Source organism: Balaenoptera physalus (assembly GCF_965194825.1).
Source record: "Balaenoptera physalus genome assembly, chromosome: 2".
NCBI classification, from domain to species: Eukaryota; Metazoa; Chordata; class Mammalia; order Artiodactyla; family Balaenopteridae; genus Balaenoptera; species Balaenoptera physalus.
In genome coordinates this window covers 74,472,034-74,493,404 of record NC_138883.1, presented here as the reverse complement: position 1 = coordinate 74,493,404, position 21,371 = coordinate 74,472,034, and the positions used below count along the sequence as shown (strand labels likewise).

General features: G+C 53.9%; 2 protein-coding genes across 2 annotated transcripts; both read right to left on the bottom strand.

The window, feature by feature from the left end:
- Positions 1 to 18: 18 nt before the first annotated feature.
- Positions 19 to 8,812, bottom strand: CIROP (ciliated left-right organizer metallopeptidase). The gene is given in 22 exon segments (XM_082449185.1): positions 19 to 314; positions 962 to 1,160; positions 1,336 to 1,408; positions 1,411 to 1,450; positions 1,452 to 1,504; positions 1,508 to 1,555; positions 1,932 to 2,035; positions 2,038 to 2,203; positions 2,309 to 2,335; positions 2,339 to 2,405; positions 2,474 to 2,543; positions 2,720 to 2,731; positions 2,734 to 2,860; positions 2,864 to 3,024; positions 3,027 to 3,095; positions 3,238 to 3,322; positions 3,526 to 3,648; positions 4,331 to 4,474; positions 4,704 to 4,755; positions 4,847 to 4,940; positions 5,065 to 5,297; positions 5,299 to 8,812. Coding segments are annotated over 22 exon segments (2,235 nt in total). The 5' UTR covers positions 5,376 to 8,812; the 3' UTR covers positions 19 to 103.
- Positions 8,813 to 11,026: 2,214 nt separating this feature from the next.
- On the bottom strand, positions 11,027 to 16,789 carry CEBPE (CCAAT enhancer binding protein epsilon). The gene is made up of 2 exons (XM_082449302.1): positions 15,690 to 16,789; positions 11,027 to 15,099 (listed from the first exon to the last, which is right to left on the bottom strand). Exons 1-2 carry the CDS (start codon positions 16,197 to 16,199, stop codon positions 14,764 to 14,766), a joined length of 846 nt encoding a protein of 281 aa, XP_082305428.1. The 5' UTR covers positions 16,200 to 16,789; the 3' UTR covers positions 11,027 to 14,763.
- Between the last annotated feature and the right edge of the window lie 4,582 nt (positions 16,790 to 21,371).

The window sequence follows — 21,371 nt, the reverse complement described above, 5'->3', positions numbered from 1 at the left end:
TCTGAGAAAAGTAGAACTTAAGTATAGACAATAGATCGACTTGCCATCCAGTTTCTCCTAAGAAATCATCTCTGCCCTAACCTGTGTCATGCTGTGGGTAACATCACACCTCCCTCATTCCTCCAACTGGGCCCCCTGTTGCTCCTTGGGGCTCTAGTGAATGGTAAGGGGCAGAAGGTCCCACCTGAAGAGTAGCTCGTTTCTGATAGGCCATGGTTCCCAGTGCACCCACCAGGATAAGCGACATTAGGCAGAGTCCCATGGACAGACCGAGGTGGGTCATGGAAGGATTATGGTCTGAGGTAACTAGAAACCTAGGCATGTAAGGGTAATATTTGGCCTGGAATAATGCCTAGGCCTAGGAGGTGAAGTGCCCTACCTTTATTTTAATACCTATAACTCATTCTTCATCCAAACAGTAAGCTGAACGGGAAATCAATAAGGGGATATAGAACCTGAAAGGAAGAAGACCAAGATCCAAGACTGCCAGCAACTTAAATTGTTGGAAGGAGGCCTAACTTGGCAGTGAGGGAAATGGCTTAGGGGAAGAGTTAAGACTATAGTGTTTAGGCAAGTTGCCTGGGTAGTGCTTAAGAAAAGAAAGAGAATTCCCTGGCCGTCCAATGGTTAGGATTCTGTGCTTCCACTACAGGGGGCCCAGGTTAGATCCACGGTCAGGGAACTAAGATCTAGCAGGCTGCACGGTGCGGCCAAAAAGAAAAAAAAAAAAATCATTGAAAAGAAGGGGACTAGGAGCGCCCTATGTCCTAGAGATAGGTGAACTCTTATTGCTGGGGAGAGAGGTGTCCCATGGTGATAGGCACCATGTTAGGGATCCTTGTTTTCTGAAATATTAACTCTGTATAGGACAGTGTATGTATGAATGAGTGCTTAATGTAATTTCAAATATCTGGATTCCAGGAATTTGAAAGAAAACTCCTTGGAATGTTATCTTACTTACTTGCTGTATTCTGTGGTAAAGGTGGCTCCTCCATAATATACTTCTAGAGGTTTCTTCCGGAGAGTCAGGGTCAGGGCCCTGTGCAGCATACCAACTGAAGGCCCTTGGCAGCCAGGGGATTTCCACATAGGCACAGTGAAGACCAGACTGGTGGTAATCAAGAGACTGTGGAAATAGCACCAAATGCACGTTTGGATCTCTTAATGGAAGTATAGTCCCTGGAAGAGTATATCTCATGAAACAGGTGCAGGCTTGGGACTGGGATGAACGGAAGGTCTTTAGAGGAGAGTTATCAAGTTAAGGACTTGAACATTCTCCTTGGCCCACTGTATAAACCCTTAGCCTGAACCATTGATTTACCCGCCAGTGCTCACCAGAGCCTTGTAGAACTGCTTCAGTTAGCTCTTCGCCCTCTTCCTTCCCCAGGGAGTGGCCCGGGAAGGGGGGCGCCCAGCTAATCCTAAAGACAGCTGAAATAATAGGTCAGGTTGAAAGACTTACAGGTAGGTAAGTAATATTGATAGCATCGGTACCTTCATTTGTCTAACACAGCCAACCCCAGGGACAGAAGAGATGGCCATTGTTCCCAGGTATCTGCAAGGAAGTATGTAGCAGGGTATAGTTATAGCCTCAGTCACCTGCTCAAGCCCTCCTTCTAGGAAAATGTACATTCTAAATCAGATTCATGGACTCAGTAAAAAATAAATGAACATCAATAAAGAAGCTACAGGGATATATTGTACAGCACAAGGTATAGAGCCAATATTTTATAATAACTTTAAATGGAGTATAATCTATAAAAATATTGAATCACTATGTTGTACACCTGAAACTAATATCATATTGTAAATCAACCATACTCCAATAATAAAAAATTTAATGAACATCAAAACACATTGGATGGTACTACCAGAAGAGCACTTCCAAATTTTTGCCAGTGTGCTACAGCTATTCCACTTCTGATACCCACCTGAATAGCCTTTCCTGGAAGGCAGGGGACCCAGGGTGATCCCTCCACCTGCACCTTGTACACTCCCCTCTCTGTGCACTGAGGTAAGTAGCAGTGGCCAGGGGGTTTGCTTCCTTGAGGTGTGGGATCTGAGAGGGATGCCTGATCTTGTCCCCAGGAAGCAGCTGTGAAGTGAGGTTGGCAAGGAAGCAACAACTATGGGGATGGTAGATCTCCCCATGGGGATTCTCCGCCCCAGGTGGGAATCCATTTTCCTTCCTCCAGCATTCACTCTGAAGGGCAGGGCAGAAGGTAGAAGAGTGTTTGTCCAGATGCCTTAGAAGGAGACTCCTCTCCAGCCCCACTCGGTTTCATTCCCCATTCTCTAGTCTACCCACCCCATTGGCCAAGAGCTTATACCTGCATCAGCCTTCCAGCGTGAGGTCTGAGGAGCAGCTTCCCTTGTCCAGGTGCAGGTAGTGGCAGCCCAGTCCGCTGCGTGTGGGGGATGGTAGAGTGACAGTAGGATCACTGACAGCTGTGCAGCCCCTCAGCACACGCACCTGCCAGTACAGAAGAAGTCTGAGGTGCCATTCCCACAGGTGGTCACCAGGCCAAATTCCAGGCCAGACCCTGCTTGAGAGATAGAAGAGCCCTCAGAAGAAATGAAGCCCCCAGACCCGTCAGGGCCAGCCATGCTCACAGCTTCAATTACACTTTAGCAGCAGATAATCTCTTCCCACCTCTCTCACTGCCCCCAAGCTGACTCGGGTCATGAGTGCCCTCTGCAATTCTCCCTTATTTCTCACCCCAGCCCCACACAGCTCCTCTGCAGTGCTGTGGTTGACCTGGTACCAGCCTGAGTCTTTGAAGGCAGCGAGAGTGATCGGGTCAAGCCGAGTGCGCTGGGCGCCATCGTAGGTAGCAGTCATTATACAGTTCTGGAGTAGTCAGGCCTCCCAGTGTGAAGACAAAGGGCCCCTTGGGAGGAGATAGCTGGTGCCACCTGACCGTTCCCTCTTCCTTCCATCACCCCAAGGTGTTCTCATCCTCACCTCTTCTTCCAAGGGAGCGCCCAGTGAAACCCCTAGCAGTCCCAAGTGTTTGGCCAGGCTGTGGTGAGAAGCAGCTGTCCCCACTGATCTCGCCTTGTCACTTGTTGACTTGTAGAACAGTTCTCGCTGAGTATAGAAAGGGAAGAAGGCATCTGAGGAGAGGGAGACCTCAGAAGGGTGAGGAAGAGTTGAAAGGAAGGAGTTGGTGAGAGAGCAGTGGTTCCCTCTGGTTGATGCTGTGAGGAGACATTGCCCTCATTCCTCTCATTTACCGCTGGGTCCTGAAGGGCAATCCCTCCACTTCTCAAAGAGCTGTCCAGAGAAACCCAGGGCATGGAGCAGTTCGTGGAGTGTGGCCTGAGGACAAATGACTGCAGAGTGAAGGGGACCGCAGCAGGACGGACTGCACTCTCTCGCCCCTCTGCCCAATCAGCTCTTCTTAGAGCTTGAGGCACCTTCTATTCCACCCTGAGGAGGTCCTCCCACTTCATGGGAAGCTGAGTGACCTGTGCTCCCTCCCCAACCTGTTTGCTTCTTCCTATTCATCATGCAGCAGTCACCATGACCATGTCACTGTAGCTGAGGCTGGGGCTGGTGAGATGGGCACAGAAGACAATCGTACCAGCAAGGGGCCTGTCTTCTGAGTCCAGCTGGCAGCAGGCAGCGTAGGCTACGATAGAGGGCTGTGGATGGGCCAGGACAAGGTGAGGGTGGAAAGGAAGGGACTGGGGTAACACAGAAGTCTTCCTGAAAATGGAGGCCCAGGAAACTTGGCAGGGGTGGTACCAAGGGATGGCTTGGAGGTTTTTCAGCCCCCAGCCAAACTTCATCAGCATGCCCCAAGTTACCCCAAATCAGCACAATTTTTTTGGTGGGGGGGCTGTGCCACGCAGCTTGTGGGATTTTATTTATCTATTTTTAAATCTTTTATTTATTTAACTTTATTTTTGGCTGCATTGGGTCTTCGTTGCTGCGCAGGCTTTCTCTAGTTGCGGCGAGCGGGAGCTACTCTTCGTCCCGGCGCGCGGGCTTCTCATTGCGGTGGCTTCTCTTGTTGCAGAGCAAGGGCTCTAGGGCGCGCGGGCTTCAGTAGTTGTGGCGCATGGGCTCAGTAGTTGTGGCTCGCGGGCTCTAGAGCGCAGGCTCAGTAGTTGTGGCGCACGGGCTGAGTTGCTCCGCGGCACGTGGGATCTTCCCAGACCAGGGATCGAATCCGTGTCCCCTGCGTTGGCAGGCGGATTCTTAACCACTGCGCCACCAGGGAAGTGCAATTTAATAAAAACTGCTTGTATGCTCCCTACCCTTTCCCATGACATTTAAGATTGAGAAGCAGAGCCGGGCAAAGGGATTTGATTTGAACCTCACCTCTTGGTGGCACTTGGAAGCGTGGGCAACCCACACATACAGGAGAAAATCAGTGTTTTGGACCCCAGACCCACCTGGCTGGATCAGCTGTGAGGGTTCCTGCTCTGGCCACAAGGCATAACCACGGAGATGGGCATCAGGGACGTGACAGTGAGTGAAATGTCGCATCTGGCTTAGTGGACGGTTAGTATAGGGAGTCTTCTCCCCTGCTCCCCTCCTCCAGTCTCTGATTTAATAAATTGTCAGGGGGAGAGGGGGCTCAGGGATCTGCACTGTTAAGAAGCACATTAAGTCATTCTGATGCTGGTGGTCTTGTAGAGATCTAGGCAAGCTAGAGATCTTCAGATCCCCAAATCTGCTAAGTCATTCTCACCTTGGCCCCCAAGCAACTCTGTCCTTGGTATCCTGGTTTCAAGAGGCTGCACCTGGCAAGAATGAATACCTGTAGGTGAGCTGGAGACATTTCTGGGTATCCCTGAAGAGGTATTGTATACACTCTCAATGACGTGAACTCACCTGTGGTAGTTTGGGGTGTCTGGGTCTCCCCAGGCAGCATGGCAGTACTGTGCAGGGTCTCGACGCAGAAGCAGGGGTCCTTGCCTTGGAGGGGCTTAACAAGACGAGAGATCAGTTTCACTTCAACATCCTAGACGTCAGTTTCTTTTCTGTGTGGTCTTGCTGCACTAGCCCTCTCTGCCCCTCAGTCCTCCTGGGCCCTCTGCTCTCCCACTCACCTGCTAGGACACCCTGGAGCCGCTGAGCAGCCTTTGTCCCTGCCGCCAGGGCTTGGGATCCCCCTCTCACCCCGCCTCCCTCAGGACCCCAAGCTCCCTCTGATACAGGATCTCCGATATGGCAGGTTTGGATTCGGAGGGGTTGAGGATCCTGGGAGCCAGGGAGGGTGAGGGAGGAAGAGTGGAAATGTGGGGGAAGTTGGGAGAAAGGGGGCCTGAGAAAGCTCAAACATCTGTGTCTTGTCATGTAGACACCTGCTTGTGGCAGCCCCCCAGGGGAAGCAGCGGCAGCAGCAACGTCTTGCAAACATCTTTCCATAGGCTGCCCTGGATCCAGCCTTTTGCTCCCTTTGTCCCCGCCTTACTTATTTCTGGCTTTCCTCTCTTGACCATCTCTCTCCAAATCTCCTCCACCATGCTTGCGTTATTCTGTCAATATTTGAGTGTTGTTGAGTAAATCTATAGTTCCTGCCAAGAGGTCCGATGTGAACTACAAGGGCCAAAGCTGCAGCCCCCCACCTCTCCTCCCTGGGGTGCCAGACGTAGAGAGCTGGAGGGGGGCAGTATTCACTCCTGAGGCCTCAACTGACCTTTCCAAAGAGAAGCCTGCCTCATCCATGAAGGAACTCTCCTATCCCTCTTCCATCTCAGCCTAATTCTTCTGCCATTCTGAGTGGACAACCTTGGAACCTTCTCAGAACTAAAAACCTGGTGTTAACATAATGGTGTGTGTGTTGTGGGGGGGCATTCTTTGCTTCACAGATGCCTGCCTATCTCATTGGAGGTGGAAAAACAAGGCTTTTGCACTCCACTAGCCCCCATGTCAGAACTGGGTGAACTCTAAACTGCAAGGCTTTTAGGCATCTCTTCCACCTGTGTAGGGCACTTAGGCGCTCACCATTTAAACACGTGTGCGTTGGCTAACACCTCCTATGAGAGGCTCCTGCGTTAGTTCATTCTGTGAGGCTTCACAGAAGCCGCTTATAGGCACGTCAGGAGGAGAAGTAAACTCTGAAAATTGACATTAATAGAAGATCTTCAAAGATGTTCTGACCGAGCTCTTAGAACTCCCTTTGTTTTCTCTGCTCATGCTGTGCTTTCACATCCTGTTTCCCCTGCCTGGATACCCTCCTTCCCTGCCTGTCTGGCTAATTCCTACCTTCCCTGTAATTACTCTGGGAAGCCTTTCTTAACACCTCCTGCCCAAATTCCACACCGGCCAGAGGCGGGAGGGGCCTCTCCTCTGCCTCCTAACAGAAAGCTTGTCATCCTCTGCTGTAACTGTAGCTCCGAGGCTCCCCCTTCACATCCCACAGTCCCTCAAGCCTGTTTCCCACCCATCTTTGTATCCACGGCACTCAGCACAGCCCAGAGGGCCTACTCACCAGTTTGTGGGTGAAGGAACAGAGCTTAACCCCATTCTTTAGCTTTTGAAGATGCGGGTCAGGGGTGAAGTGACGTAAGGGAACAGAGCTCGTTAGTGATGCACAAGGACTAGAGTTTAGAGGACTGCTGACTTCCAGGGGGCGGGGGGCTTTGGGAGGGCTGGGTCTTACGCTTTTACACACTAGGGCTGTGGCTGGAACTACCCCTTGCAAGGGAGGCCTCCAAACTCTGGAGCCAAACCAACTCTGCTACTTTGTATCAGTGTAACTTGCGCCCAATACCTCAGTATTCCCACTTGCAAAAGGGGGGGTGACCGTACTTAACCTGATAGGGTTGTTATGAGAAAGTGAAGATTTGTAAAGTGCCAAGAACAGTGTCTAGACCATGGTAAATACTAAGTCAAGAGGATGTATTCCACAGACACTTTCAACTCAGCGAGGAATTATTCTGCTCTTACCAACATGTGTTAGAGGACATACTAAGAGGACTTTTATTCTTTTTCGAAGACAAACCTAGTCTTTTTCTCCAAGTGTCAGAGCCTTTTTTTTTTTTTTCCTGGCTGGGCCGGCCCAGTCTGGGGAAAACCCTCCCGGTCAGGGCTTGCCCAAGGGATTGGAGGTCTGCGAGGCTCTCTTGAGGTTTTCTGGGCCCCATCCTTCACCTCTCTTAATGCTTCGCTGCCCCCTTGTGGCCTTACTGGGATAGGGCGTGCCCCTGCTGGGGTACGGGTTCATCGTAACCTCACAGCAGCTTGCAGAACTTCAGACCTTCTAGCAGAAGCAGCACAAGAAACACCTCGTGTTCCTTTGGCTGGAATACCTCTTTCCTGCCTTTGCCAGGCAAATCCTTCCTCATCTTTCGAGATCCAGCTGAGAGGTTTATCTGCCTGTTGAGACTTTTCTTTACTCTCCTCAGGCAGAGTTTGCATATCCTCTGTTCTCCGAGAGCATTTCTTTCACATCTTTGAAGTAGCACTTATTACATTCTCCTGACATTTAAAAAAATAAATAAATTTATTTATTTATTTAATTTTTGCTTGTGTTGGGTCTTCGTTGCTGTGAGCGGGCTTTCTCTAGTTGTGGCGAGCGGGGGCTACTCTTCCTTGCGGTGCGTGGGCTTCTCATTGCTGTGGCTTCTCTTGTTGCGGAGCACAGGCTCTAGGCACGTGGGCTTCAGTAGTTGCAGCACGTGGGCTCAGTAGTTGTGGCTCACAGGCTCTAGAGCGCAGGCTCAGTAGTTGTGGCGCACGGGCTTAGTTGCTCCGCGGCATGTGGGATCTTCCTGGACCAGGGCTCGATCCCGTGTCCCCTGCACTGGGAGGTGGATTCTTAACCACTGCGCCACCAGGGAAGCCCCTGACATTTATTTTTGTGCTTGTTTCCCTACCAGACCATGGGCAGGGCCTGAGTCTGATTCATCTCTGCCTCTCAGAAGAAATATGAAGTAGGTACAGAGGGATAACGGAGGTGAGAAGATGGAGAAGAGTGCAATGAGGCAAGGAGAGGGGGAGAATAACAGTCATGGTATCGAGCCCAGACATTGTTCCAAGCACTTTAGATTCAGGTAATTCTTTCGACAACCTTATGAGGTAGGTGTTATTATTACCCCATTTTTACAAGCGAGGCAACGTGGGCAGGCAGTATACGTGGGATTTGAACCCACGTCGATAGGCTCCTGGGCACAGGCTTTAACCCACCATGCAATAGTGCTTTTCACGTGCCCAGTGTGGAGGAGAAATTAAGTGCTGAGAGGAACAGGATGAGAAAGATGAGGATGAGGAGTGAGAATGGGGTAAGGAGAGGATGAAGGTGTTAAGAGATGCTGGGGTTTGAGAGGATGAGGATGGAGATGAGAAAGAGGATGTGGAGGTAGGAAACTAGGGATTAGGGAAGAGGATGTTAACGGGGGGTGGAGTGAATGAGAGGATGTGGGATGTGGGACGGCGGTTGTGGAGAGAGGATGGGGCTGAGCAAGGCAGTCATCCAAGTGATGTCATCATCCATATGGATGCTCCAACCAGCGTGGCCACCTCTCAGTTCCTTCACGCTCTCATCTCTTACATGCTTCTCATCCACCTTAGCAAGCTACCCCCAGGGTCAGACCCAGGACTTATCATCACCAGAAACTGCAGTAACTATGAAATAACTGAATCAAACATCCCACTCTCTGATATGATCTCCTTTCCTTATGGTTTGTTTGCTCAAGCCGGCTCACTGCCGCTGTTCTACAAGCTCACTGAAGAACCACTGGCCCTTCCTGTCTCCTCACCTCTCCTTATCCGCCCTAAGTTCCAGGTTCACCATGAAATCCCTCCCCTTCCCTGTCTGTCCCATCCATCCTGCCTCCCTGGGTGAGCCCCACGCCCAGATGAACCCAACATCCGTCTTGTCCATACTTGCTCCTGAGCAGCTAAGCACCACTGAAGGAAGTCCCTCCAGAGGACAGACTGTTGTCGCCCAAAATTGTCATCTTAGACTTCGACTGGCCGCTTCCAAGCCAGAAATCTCAGCTCCCGCTTCCACTCTCAGAAGCTGGGATTTTACACCTTTAAGCCTTTCTCAGAGCTTCCTGCTCAGTCACTTGCAGTCACCTCTTCTTTCATGGTAAAAATAGAAGCCATGAGACGGGAACAATGTCAGCGGGCTACAGACCTGTTTGTATCTGCGTCTGCTGCATCTCTTCTCTTTCACCTTAGGAGAGAGGAAATGTCTTTTTCCTTTGGAAGGTGTTTCCTCCCTCTGATGCTCTGCATCCCCTCGAGCGAGATCTGGCCTCAGCCCCTCTCTGACCTCACCTCTCCCCCTCAGTGTAGTCTGCCCTCAACCCCAGCCTCTGTCAATGGCCGGGAAGGACCTGCTTGGGGCCTAGGCAGAGCTGCTCTCTCTGCTGGGAAGCCCCACTTTCTGCCAGACTGACTCCTACTCACCTTTGAGATATCTGCTTACATGTTACTTCCTCAAAGAGCCTTTCCTGACCCTCACATTTAAATCAGGTTCCCTTATTAGTATCTGTCACAGTCACTCTTTACTTCTGCCCCATAGCACTGCCTGCAATTTAGAATGATCTATTTATTTGTGGTGGTATGTTTGTCTGTCCCCCTCATGAATTTGTAAGCCCCGCAAGGGCAGGGACTGTCCTCCTTGCTTATCCTGTAGCTCCTATAACAAGCAAGGTGCCTGGAGTAGGGGTTATTAAGTATTTTTATAACAAATGAATGAATGAATGAGTGTGATGAGAAGGCAGGAGGGAGGTGAGGGAGGAGGGAGGGTGAGGATGGAAGATGGAATCGAGGAGGGTAGATGGAGAGTGAGGGGAAAGGATGGTGCTGAGGGCAGTGTGCAAAGGTGAGGCTGGGGATGAAGGGGAGGAGGTGAGAGAGGACCAGGAAGAAGGGGTCCTCACCCTGAGTCTGGTTAAGGCTTCCAGACCCTGAGTGGGCTGCCCTGGAGCTCTGTCTCTTGGCCATGCTGCTTGCAAGGTTTGAAGGCAGGGCCGGTGGGCGGGGCTAGACTTTATCTTGGGGCGCAGCCCTAACCTCAGATGGTGACAGAGCTGGCGCCAGCAGGGGTTTTGCAAACCGTCCCGATTGCAGCAGGGCCAGCAGTCTCACTCAGGACGGCGGATGGGGCCTGGGCTTATCTCCCGAGCGCAGTCCTAACCTCAGATGGTGACAAAGCGGGAGCTACAGGCGTTTTGCAAACCGTCCCGATTGCAGCAGGGTTGGATGGTCTGGCCAGGGGTGACAGTGCAAGGTGTGGGGAGCAATAGGGTTTTGGACAGTTTGGGGCTTTGGGGTGAAGCTTGGCTTGTGGGGTGGGGGGATCCATGCTATGTATGGCTTGCCTCTACCTAGCTCAGATCCATGTTTCTAAAAGAGAAGGGGAGCTTACAGCGCTGTAGGGGGGGTGTCTCCCTTGTCGGAAGCCTTCCTTCTCCCAAGTCCTAGGACCCTTCTGCTGCTCCCTGAAGTCAGAATTGATGGCCAGGTGCAGCCATTTTCCTCTGAAAATACCCATCATTTCCCCACGGGGTAGTCTCAGGGAACTTCTGATGGGCCTTCTCAATGAGCTGCTCATTGATGTTTTTCTGGGGCCAAGCCAGGTCTGCTTATAGCAGCAGCTGACAGAGGCAGCCTGGAGTCCTGTCCGGGTCCGACCCTTCCCACTGGGGTGCAGCCCCGCTGAGTCCTGAGAGGAAAGGTCTGCCTGCTGGGGGTGATGGGAAGTGACTGGCCTGGAGGAGGTGCACAGGCCCTCGGCCAGCCTTGGCTATTGTTGCCTCAGCATCTCCTGTACAGCCCTCTCCATCCCATAGTCCCCTCATGGCTTGGGGCAGGGTAGGGAGTGGAGGTGAAGAGGCCCCTTTCCACCCTCACAGCCCCAACCGGGATCTTGCAACACTGGGATGGGGGCCCTGGGGGCCCAGGCATGTGGCAATCCGTGGGGGTGGGGTGGGGAGGTGTGCACCGAGCAGGGGGAGCGGCTTTCACAAGTCCGAGCTGCCACCGCGGACTGACCTTGGCGGGCTCACCTTGGGCAGCTTCCTCCCTCTTGGCGATATCTCCAACATCCTACCTTCTCTTCCTCTGCTTCCCTGGGGCCTGAGATCCTGTCTGTCAGCTCAGGACTCTCATGCTGGTCCCCAGTTTTGCCCATGAAGGAAAAGTGGGCCCGAGCTGTGGATCGTAAAGCCAAGGGAACGCAGGTGTGTGCTATTTGGACCTTGATGTGCTGGTTTTCCAAAGTTCTCGTGACCCCGCCCTGGGCCTCAAACCTTCCCCAGGCAGGGGTGAGGCTACCCGCCCTTCCTGGGGGTGCCTTCTTTCTGCAGCCTCCGGACCCCACGGACCCCGTGGACCCTGCGGCATCTCCACCCGGCGGGGCATGGGCAGCCTGCTCCTTAGGGACGGTCCTCCTCCCGGCAGAGGGAATGAAGATGGTCCTGGAGGGAGGGAGGCGGTGTTCTTGCGTACCCTTCCTCCTGCTTTCCATTTCTCCAGTCTCACCCGGTTTCCTTTCTTTTTTTGGACCGGGACACCTTGGGGCCTTGGCATTTGCTTTCCCCTCTGCTCTCCTTTCCCCCAGTTTGGCACATCTGCCTCCTCCTGGACATTTTTAAGGTTTCCACTCCAATGTCACCTCCTCCGAGAAGCCTTCCTTGACCACCCCAGCTAAAACAACCTCCCTGGGCTTCCCTGGTGGCACAGTGGTTAAGAATCCGCCTGCCAATGCAGGGGACATGGGTTTGAGCCCTGGTCTGGGAAGATCCCACATGCCACAGAGCAGCTAAGCCTGTGCACCACAGCTACTGAGCCTGCGCTCTAGAGCCCGTGAGCCACAACTACTGGCGCCTGCATGCCACAACTACTGAAGCCTGCGTGCCTAGAGCCCGTGCTCCACAACAAGAGAAGCCACCGCAACGAGAAGCCCGGGCACTGCAACAAAGAGTAACCCCCGCTCGTTGCAACTAGAGAAAGCCCGCGTGCAGCAATGAAGACCTAATGCAGCCAAAAATAAATAAATAAAACAAAACAAAGCAAACAAACAAACAAAAAACCACCTCCCTTTCTGCTGGTTTAGTAGGTTTCCCCAAGGGGCATGTTCAGAGCGGGTAATTCATGAATGTATAGAGGTGTGAATGGTCAGGCTTAAGGGACAGCTGCAGAAGTGGTAAGCTCCAGCAGTAGCAGAGAGCCATCACCACCCCCAGGCTGTGAGGGCAGCTGCAGAGACTACCTGTCCTGTCCCTAGGAGTTGGGGGCTAAGCACCTGACTTCCCTCTCCTGCCACCCACAATCTCCTGCCCTGCCTGAACACAATAGGTGGAGGGGTCCTTCAGCCAAGAGTTGGGTTTGGTCACCACAGTGTTCTCAGCACCTTGCAAGGGCTTGACACAGGAAAGATGCTCAACAAACACTTGTTGAATAAGTTACCTTGGCCCAAACCAGTTGAGGTCAGGTTAAAACCTCAGGGTGAAAAGTGTGACTTCCGGCTACCTGTCATTTCCCCGGGATATGATCTGCCACAGAGGATCGAGGTGTGCCTGCCACTTGCCGTCAGGCAGGGACCAGGTGTTCTCTTCTCTCAGCTGAGGCTGTGGCTCTTCTCCAGACCTGGTGCCAGACACCCGCCCTGAGGAGCCCCCGGGTGCTGTGGGCTGGGAGGAGACACGATTCAGAACTGTGGGGAAGAAGCTTGGGGCTGATGCTGAAGCAACCCAGGTCCCGTCACCCAGAACCTTGAAAATAAGTCCAGGGGCAGTGGTCTTGAGCTGCGAGGAGGAAATCCGGAGGTTGAGTCACTTACCGTGCTCTGTACAAACCCCCTTTATGCAACCCATTCCCCTGGGCTGAAAGGAAGGTGTGGGATTCTCCCAGGCACCTACAGAGACAGGTGCCTCTTTCTTCCTAACTCAGGTAGAATAAACCATCTAGCGAGGTTCAGATTTGTCTGCCCAAACCAGACCTGGGGCAGGGGTATCTAGAGCACAGATGTAGGGGAGATGGTGCCTGAGAGACGCAGAGGCAAAGGCAGGAAAGAGACTGAGTCCTGGGTGAGGCAGGCGTGGTGCACCCGGATGTCCTCGATGTGGGAAGGCTCTGACACTGGGGATGTGGAGGTGCGGGGAGAGAGAGAGGAGAGAGAGCGGACCGGGAGGATCCAGACCCAGTCTCTCTCCCTCTCAGAAGGTTATTCCTTGGTGTCTAACACTGCTTTCTCACCAGTGGCCTATAAGTCATTGGTGGCCTAGGAGAGACCCTAACCAGCCCATCTTGTGTCTCATGTCCCTGACTCTGGCCCCGCACTGTTCCATATGCCTCCGAGGGGAGGGTGTGAGGGCGAAGTAGAGACAGGTGCGTGTGTGGAGACAGCAAAGCTCACCTGCGTGAGCTTCCGGAGAATGTCTCTTATTCCCTCGGCTCTCAACTGTTTTATCTATCAAATGTGGCCCACACTATCTTGTTGTCTGAGGGCAAAGCCTACCAGATGATCTCTTGAGGTCTCTTCCAGCCCCTCTTGAGATCTGTGATTTTACAGAGCTAATTTTGGTTCTGCCTCTAACCCATTGCAAGACTCTGGGTAAGTCCCTTCCCTGTCTGAGACGTCAGTTTCCTCACCTGCAAAATGAGAAGTTTAGATGAGATCTCAGAGGTCCTTTCAGTTCGAGCAAAAGGGAATGATAACAAGTATTTGTGCTCACCGTATGCCAGGCCTTGTTTATCTATGAACGTACAGCATTACTACTCCTTCCATTTTGCAGATGAGGAAACTGAGGCACAGAGAGAAGAAGTAACTGGCATGAGGTCACACAGCTAGAAAGTAGCAGAGGGAAATTCAAAACTGAGGCTGTCAAGCACTGCCCTCTTATGGCTCTCAGGCTAGAGTTCTATGAAAAAAACTGTTTTCCACATGGGGTTTCACTGCACAGGTGTGTCATCATCCTCCTCATTACCAATTTTCTCGTATGCGAACAGGTCTCAAGGCCTTTCCCAACTAATTCGTCCCCCAAGCACTCACATTCTTTAGGGAACCGAAGCACTAGGGAACGAGGGACAAAGGTGGGAGCGGGTGGGTTGGAGGCATGGGGGGGGTCTGTCAGTCTGGCAGACTGAAGTTTGGGAACTGGGGAGAAGGGATTGAGTCCCGGATCAAGAGCTAAGGCACCGTAAATACATCAGAGCCATCTGGAATTTTCCCTTGATCTCCTGGGGCAGGAACTCCCAGACCTATACCTCAAGGTGAGATAGAGCAGGGCTGGGGTCAGCAGGCCCAGGCAGGAGGGACTGGAGGTGCTGAGATCTCCCTGCGAGCCATAGAGCTCTGCTAGGGGAGTGTCCAGAGGCTGCTCCAGGTCCTCTGGGGTGGGGATAGAGTGGGCCGGGTCGAGAGAAGAGCAGAGGGAGAGATACAGGGCCTGGCTGTGCGGTGCACTGTGGGAGAGCTGTGGGCAGCTTGTCTGCTGAATTTCCCGAATGTGGCCTGGAATCAAGAGGTATGCAGGCCTAGCCTCGTGCATTCCCTACCTTTGGAGTCCCCCATCTCTCTCTCTCTCTCTCGCACACACACACACACACACACACACACACACACACACACACACGGGCCCAGTGTACAGGCCCAGCACCGTGCCATAGTGCAGTTTTATTCAGCCACAGAATCATTAGGCTGGGGCCCGCCCTCCTCCTTGTCTTGCCCCCAGCTGCCATTTGTCCACTGTCTTTGTCTCTGACTCGGCCTGTGGGGCCTCTAGGGTGAGGGTCCCCAGGGTCAGGCTGAGCCCCGGGGGCTGGTGCCCACAGTCTGCCAGGCGGGCTCAGCTGCAGCCCCCTACACCCTTGATGAGGTTGGCGGCCTCAGGGATCTGGCGGAAGAGGTTGCGAAGGGTGTCCAGCTCCTGGGTTAGCTGCTCCACGCGGCTGCGCAGACGCTCATTCTCGGCCATGTACTCTAGCACTTTCTGCTGCGTCTCCAGAATGCGCCTCTTGGCCTTGTCCCGGCTCTTGCGCACCGCGATGTTGTTCCGTTCCCGCCGCAGCCGGTACTCCAGGCTGTCTTTGTTCACGGCCTTCTTGCCCTTGTGCGAGGCGCCGGCCGGTGAGGGCGCCTTGAGGAGGGGGCTGCAGGGGGGCGCGGCAGCGGCCAAAGGGGCCTGGAGGGGAAGGTACAGAGGGACAAGAGTGAGGGCTGTGGGGAAGTAAAGCAAAGGTGGGGCAGGAATCCCAGTGGTCAGAGCACACGTGGAGCGTCGGAGGGATGTGGCGTTCAGAGCCAGCTCCTGGCCCCCAGTGGAACAGCCACTGCCCTGCCAGACGTACAGTGTCCTCTGCTCTGACCCAAACTCCCTTTCACGTCCCCACACTTTCTGAGGACACTTTCCTTCCATCTATCTTGAGTCTCCAGTTCTATCATCAGCAGGCATTTCCTTTTCTAGAAGCAGGAGGTGACACAGAAATGAGAGGAGGGGGCTGGTGGGCAGCAGAGAAGCTGGGGGGGGTGCGGGCTGAGGTCAGGGCAGGTCACCTGGTCACAGGGACTGCGGGACACATTGGTTCCGGTCACACAGTGGGGATCGGCGGGGGAGTGAATTCACAGAGAAGCCAAAAGGGGTTATGACTGGGGGGCGAACACAGAGGGCTTGTGGTGGGTCGATTTCACCGAGCAACACCACACACAGACCCCATCCGCACGGGCCTCCCTCCAGCCCCTGGGTGGCGGGGAGGAGAATTGAGCCACTCTTACCTTGAGGACGCGCAAGGGCTGGCTGGGTGCTGCCAGGGCCGGGGGCAGGTGCATGGCCGTCTGCCCACAGTGTGCCACTTGGTACTGCAGAGGGTTGTAGCCGCTGCGGCTGGCCCCCCGGCTGCCCTCGGGCCCCCGAGGCTCCTCCTTCACAGCCACAGCCCTGGGGTCGTAGCTCCCTGGGGTGCTGTAGATGCCAGGCCCCAAGGCCTTCCTGTCTTGGCCGAAGGTATGTGGAGGGTAGGCGAAGGGCCGCGGGTCAGGCGGCAGGTAGTGGGGGAAGGCAGGGGTTCCAGGGCCCTTAAGGCCTCGGGCCTCAGGCGCCGGCTTCACAGCAAAGAGGTCAGAGAGGAGATGTTCCTCCCCAGACTCGATGTAGGCAGACAGATCGATGGAGGCCTCATGCTCACACATGTCCCCCAGCTCCCCAGGCCCCACTCGGGCCCCTGAGAACTCGAGTGGCTGCTGGCCAGCCCGGGGCTCGCACTCGTAGTAGGTCCCGTGGGACATGGCCGGCCCGCCCCCTCGGCTCCCCGCCCCTGGCCGCCTTGCTCTTGGGGCACCCTTTGGGATGCTCGGCTTGCTGTCTCCCCCTGCCCTAGATCTGCCCTAGATCTGCCCTCTCCGATCTCCGCTGTCACCCACTCCTGTGTGGCTTCTCTCCTCCCTCCTCTGCTGTTTCCTTTTCCTTCCTCTGTAGTCAATGCCTCTTTTCTCTTCCCTTTTTTCCCCCGCTCTCCCTGGGGTGACTCAGGGAGGGGCAGGGCGCACCGCAGAGGGAGGGATGCAGGCTTTAAAGAAATGGGGCCCCTGGCCTATTTAAGCAGTTGGGGGTACTCTGGTCAGGCTCCAAGCCAGGGTTCTGAGATGCCCAGGAGCTGATTCTTCTGGGAATGCCTCCCCCTCCCTGTTGAGTCCAGGGGATTCCAGAATCCTCCTTGAGGGCAACACCTCACTCTGAGTATCCTCCTCCCTCCGACTTCCAAAAAGTCCTGTGCAGAATGAGTGCCCAGTCAGAAGGAACAGAGAAAACCCTCCTCCAGTGCTGACCCCCAGCCCGATCTGAGCTCCTCCCTGGACACGCCTCCCTCCCTCGCAGTCCCCCCCTACAGTGCTGGTCTCCACCTACCCCCGGGGCCACTCAGTTCTTTTTGTAGCCCCACCTCTCCGAGCCACTCTCCTGGGTACAAGCCAGGCGGTGCTGTTTGAGGGGTTTAGGAAGTAGTGATAAGTCTGGGACCAAGCCGTACACTAGGGCTTGTCTCATGGTGCAGAGCAGGCTCTTTTCCCTAGGCTTTTGCACAGGGTCTGTGTAACAGCCCAAGCCCTCGCGAGTTTCCAGCCCAGGCTAGCTCTAGCAGCCTGGCACCATCCCTGACTGCCCAGGCTCAGCTGAGGCACCTGGTCAGGGCTTGGGCCCTGTGCCCCAGACCCTGGCAGCCCCAGGAACTGACAGCTGCATTCCTCCGGTGGCTCCAGCGCCTGGCCTGCACTGCCAGAGCCTCGGGCTGGCGCTCTGCCCCACTTGGGTCCTGAGGGCTCTGCCCGTTTCCTGTGCCGCAGGGCTCAGGCCCTCGCAGCAGCTCAGTTTGCTCTTTTTCCTTCTGCATGGCCGTTCTCTGACCTCTCTTGGGTCCACTTCCTCTTGTGAGGCTTGAGAGGCCTTCTCTTTTGTCATCACCTCTTCCTGGGGCTCTGTTTCAGGGTCTCCAGGAGAAGCCCATGGCTCGCTCTCTGCGCTTTTTCAGACGGGGGCCCCCTCTCCCTTCCCTTTTCTCTTTCCTCTGGGAACTACCCACTCCCTCCTGTCAGAGGTACCGCTGTGGCCCTGCTTTTACCTGTTGCATCTCATCTGCAAAAGGGACTATAGGTACAGTGAGAAGGAAAGGACACATAGAAATGTGTCACTGGCTCTTTTGTCACCAGCAAATGCCGTAAGTGCCCTGTGGAGGCCAGAAGGTTTTGTAAGTCGGGCACAACGAGGGCCAGGCCTCAGTGGTACAAATGCAGAGGGGCTGTGTACACCACTGGACGCTAAAATAAAGTATGCAGACAGAGACGGGGCTGCCTGCAAATCAGGCAATTACACCTCTATTTAGCATTCTTCCCTCCCCCTTCCCCACCCCCCCAACTCTCTGTGCACAGCTTGAGGTATTTTCTCTGAAAGCCCTGACCTAGCCTGAGGAGATCTGCTTGCACCCAGGAGACAGATCTCAGGTCCCAGACCGGGAGATTTCTGCCTTCTCTGCATTTCAGAGGACCCTGTGGCAAACAGGTACCAAAGCTGAGCCGCTCCAGTTTGGCAGCAGTGCCTCAGTTAAACACCAGGTGGTAATATTGGCCCAAAATTCAGGACTCGAGGGGCCACTGTGGTCAGGAATCAGGTGAACCGGCAGAGGGCAGCCTCCCACAGCCCTGGCAAGGGCAAGACGCCCGGAAGGAGGAAGAGGAAACATGGCCGAGATGTGGGTCTTGCAGTGCAGTTACAGGGAGAGTGGGCAGGCGGAGAGGACCAGGGCCAGGCCCTTGTCTCAGTGAGGAGGAATTCTATTCACTCCCTGACGATGAACTAGTGATGATAGTTAAGGCCTTGCATTTTCTGGTGTAATGCTTTTTCAGTCATTGAAACATACCCTTTTCCTTGCAGACCATTTCCCTGTGAATCAGATAGGAAAGTAAGCAAGATAGACGGTGTACTTATCCTTGCTTTGTAAAGGAGGAAAACGAGGCTGAGAGGGCGGCCACCCAAGGTCAGGCAGGGCTGTGGCGCTGACGTGGGGGGGGAAGGGCAGGGGTCTAGTTCTTAAAACCCCCGGGGAAGAAGGGCTAGGGAAAGGGGGAGCTGTGTGACTCAGAGAGCTTTCTTTGCCCTCAGTCCGGCACCCTGGGGGAGGGGGAGATGCGTCAGGAGCGGGCGAGCCGGCGCTGGAGGAAGCCGGGAGGTGTGCAGATAGGCCAGCAGGAAATGAGAACGCTCGGAGCTCCGCCGTGGAGGAGATAAGTGATCTCGGCCCCTCACCTCCCTGGCCGACGTTGCCGTGTTTCCCAGTAACCGGGGCGCTCTGGACGTCTGCGCGGGGAAGGAGGGGGCGCTGGAGGGGAAGGGGGTAGGGAGGGCAGTGCTAGTCAAGGGCTGGGGGATTCTCGGGTTCTGCGGAGTTGCTCAGGAGCAGATGAAAGCCCTCCCGCCCCACCCCGTGGTCACCTGGTCAGCAGGATCATTTTCTCCCTGCAGCTGCTGTTGCTACCTGTGTGCATTAACTGAAACAAAGCCCCTGTAGTATCTTAATGACTTTGTAACAGGCCTCAGTTCAAACACCACCTCCTTCACCAAGTCCTTCCAACAGGGAGGCAGCGAGCATGTCCGATAGAACCTGGCTCAGATCTCCCTGTCACCTACCACTCGGTGACCTTGGGCCAGTTACTTAATCTCACTTGTAAAATAGCAGTAGTAATGCCTACTTTGTCGGTTGTTTAATTAAACTTTGAATAAGATAATGTATGGAAAGCAAGTGGTCTCAGCCAGCCAGTCTCCTTCCGGCCCTCTGACTGCCCCCTGCGGGGTTTATCTGTGTCTCCTGAGTGACACACTACCTGCAGCTTTTTCTGAAGCCTCAATTGGACAGGGATTTTTGCACGTAGGTCCCAGGCACTGCGCAGGCTCTGGGGATCTGGCGGGTCCAGCCCTGCCTGCAGACGCTCCAGCAGAGTGGGCAGTGATCTGTGGTGTGCACACATACGTGCCATGTGCATTCTTATCTTCTTTCCCCCGGAGACTATTTGCTCCTTAAAGGTAGGTCAGATACTTTTTCAGCTAGGGTGACCACATTGCCTGAACTAAAATTAAGGACAGGTGGGTTGACACATATGAATGTTCTTACAGAGACAGTGAAACAAAATATTTGAAGTCTGTGCTGACTCGGAAAATTCAAGAGTAAGTTTGCTATTCCCATAGCGTATAGCAAAATCCTGGATACAATGGTTAGAGAAACATTTATTGTTTGACTACATTAATAAATGAATGCATAAGCAGCTGTGATTTCAGTGACCTCCAAAGGCTCCCAAATTCCCTAAGATCAGAGCATCTGAAATTCCTCACATTAAAGTGACTGACAGGGTTAAGACAGCATAATGGCCCAGGTTAAAAATAAATGCATGTTGCCTAGGAGGAGACCCACATTTGCCCTTTTGAGCAGGTTGAAAAGATCAGCAAGTGTCACCTTACAAAAGAGAGGGCGCCCCCAGGGACAGGTGTCTCCAGGGACTGAGAGAGGTTGGAGAGGGCTGGACTCGCTGGAATGGGGTGACATGAGGAAGCCTCGGGCAGCCTGGGGAAAGGAAAAGTGTGTGTTGGGGAACTGGGGGATCCCCAAGGGAGATCCCCAAGGGAGATGTGAGGCTTGGAGAAGGGCCTCTTGCACAAGACTGGCCTCTGCCCAGTTTGCTCTCACTCTTCTGGGACAGCCACGGGCTGGGAGGTTCAGGAACCCTTTGAGATTAGATTCAGTCTTCTTTTTTCATCCCTCTAAAAGTGCTGAATAGGTTAACTGACTTGCCCAAGGACACACAGCTGTTTGGTGGCTGGGCTGGGTCTCAGAGCCAAGTGTCTGTGCCCCTGTGAATGGCAAGCCTCCAGCCTCAGTCTAGAACGCCAGCCACAAAACAGGCGTGTTGGGGCCAGGCTGGGACTGGGAGTGGAGGCATCTTGCCTGCCAGTGTCCTCACAGTGTTCCAGATGGTGAAGGGTGATGTCTCAACGCACCCCTCACCCCCCCTGCCCCCGGCCCTGCCTCCTCCCCACGTCTGTCAGCAGTGCTGGCTCTGGAATGATGCTGTCTCAGGACAGGCAGCCGGGAGGGCTGCCCACAAAGGAGGGACTCCAAGCAAGGACTAATCCTGTCAACTTCCTCCAGCGATTAACCCAGAGCGCCAGGAGGTACTTGTCCTTACCTTGACTGCTTCCTCCTCTTTCCTGATCCCTCAGCCCTCCTAGTCTTCCACTCGGACAGCTGAGTGGACCCCACCTCACCTCCCAGTCCCTCCCATCAAGCCCCTGGCATCCAGCTGGGTGCTCTCCTAACTGCCTACCCCCCGCCCCCCGCCACTGGGGTCTCTCCACAGGCTCAGCCTGTCCCTTCCTGATGCCTTCGCCTCTCTCCACTCAGCTTGGTGCTGTCTCTCTGTTGCCCATGTTCCCACCCTGGGTAGGGATGAGGTTCTTCTTCCCAGATAGTTTGCAGGCTCTCAGCATAATACATAGGCAGGAACTTAACACTCGTGACTTCACAGAGGCAATGAGAAAGTTTTCGGTTCAAAACGAGAGGGAGCTGTTAAAACGCGCTGGCACTGGGCCCTGGGACAGCTCGAAGCAATGGAGCACGAGGGCTTTCAGGAATGCCATCCTGGAAGGAACCTGGCAACCAAAGACCTCCCTCCTGACAGAAACAGGAAGTGCCTGGCGACTCTGCCTCGGAAGGTCATTGAATTATCAACACCACCAACTTCATTTCCATTTAAAATTTTATTACATCCACAGGAAAAAAAAAAAAAAAAACCCTCACAAAACAAAACACACCTAAAACCTAAACCAACTCAAAGACAGAAGATTATTATCCAGGTATAACTAAAACCCGCCCCGAAAAAAGAAAAAACAAAACCTTAAAAATCCAAAAGAAATAAAAA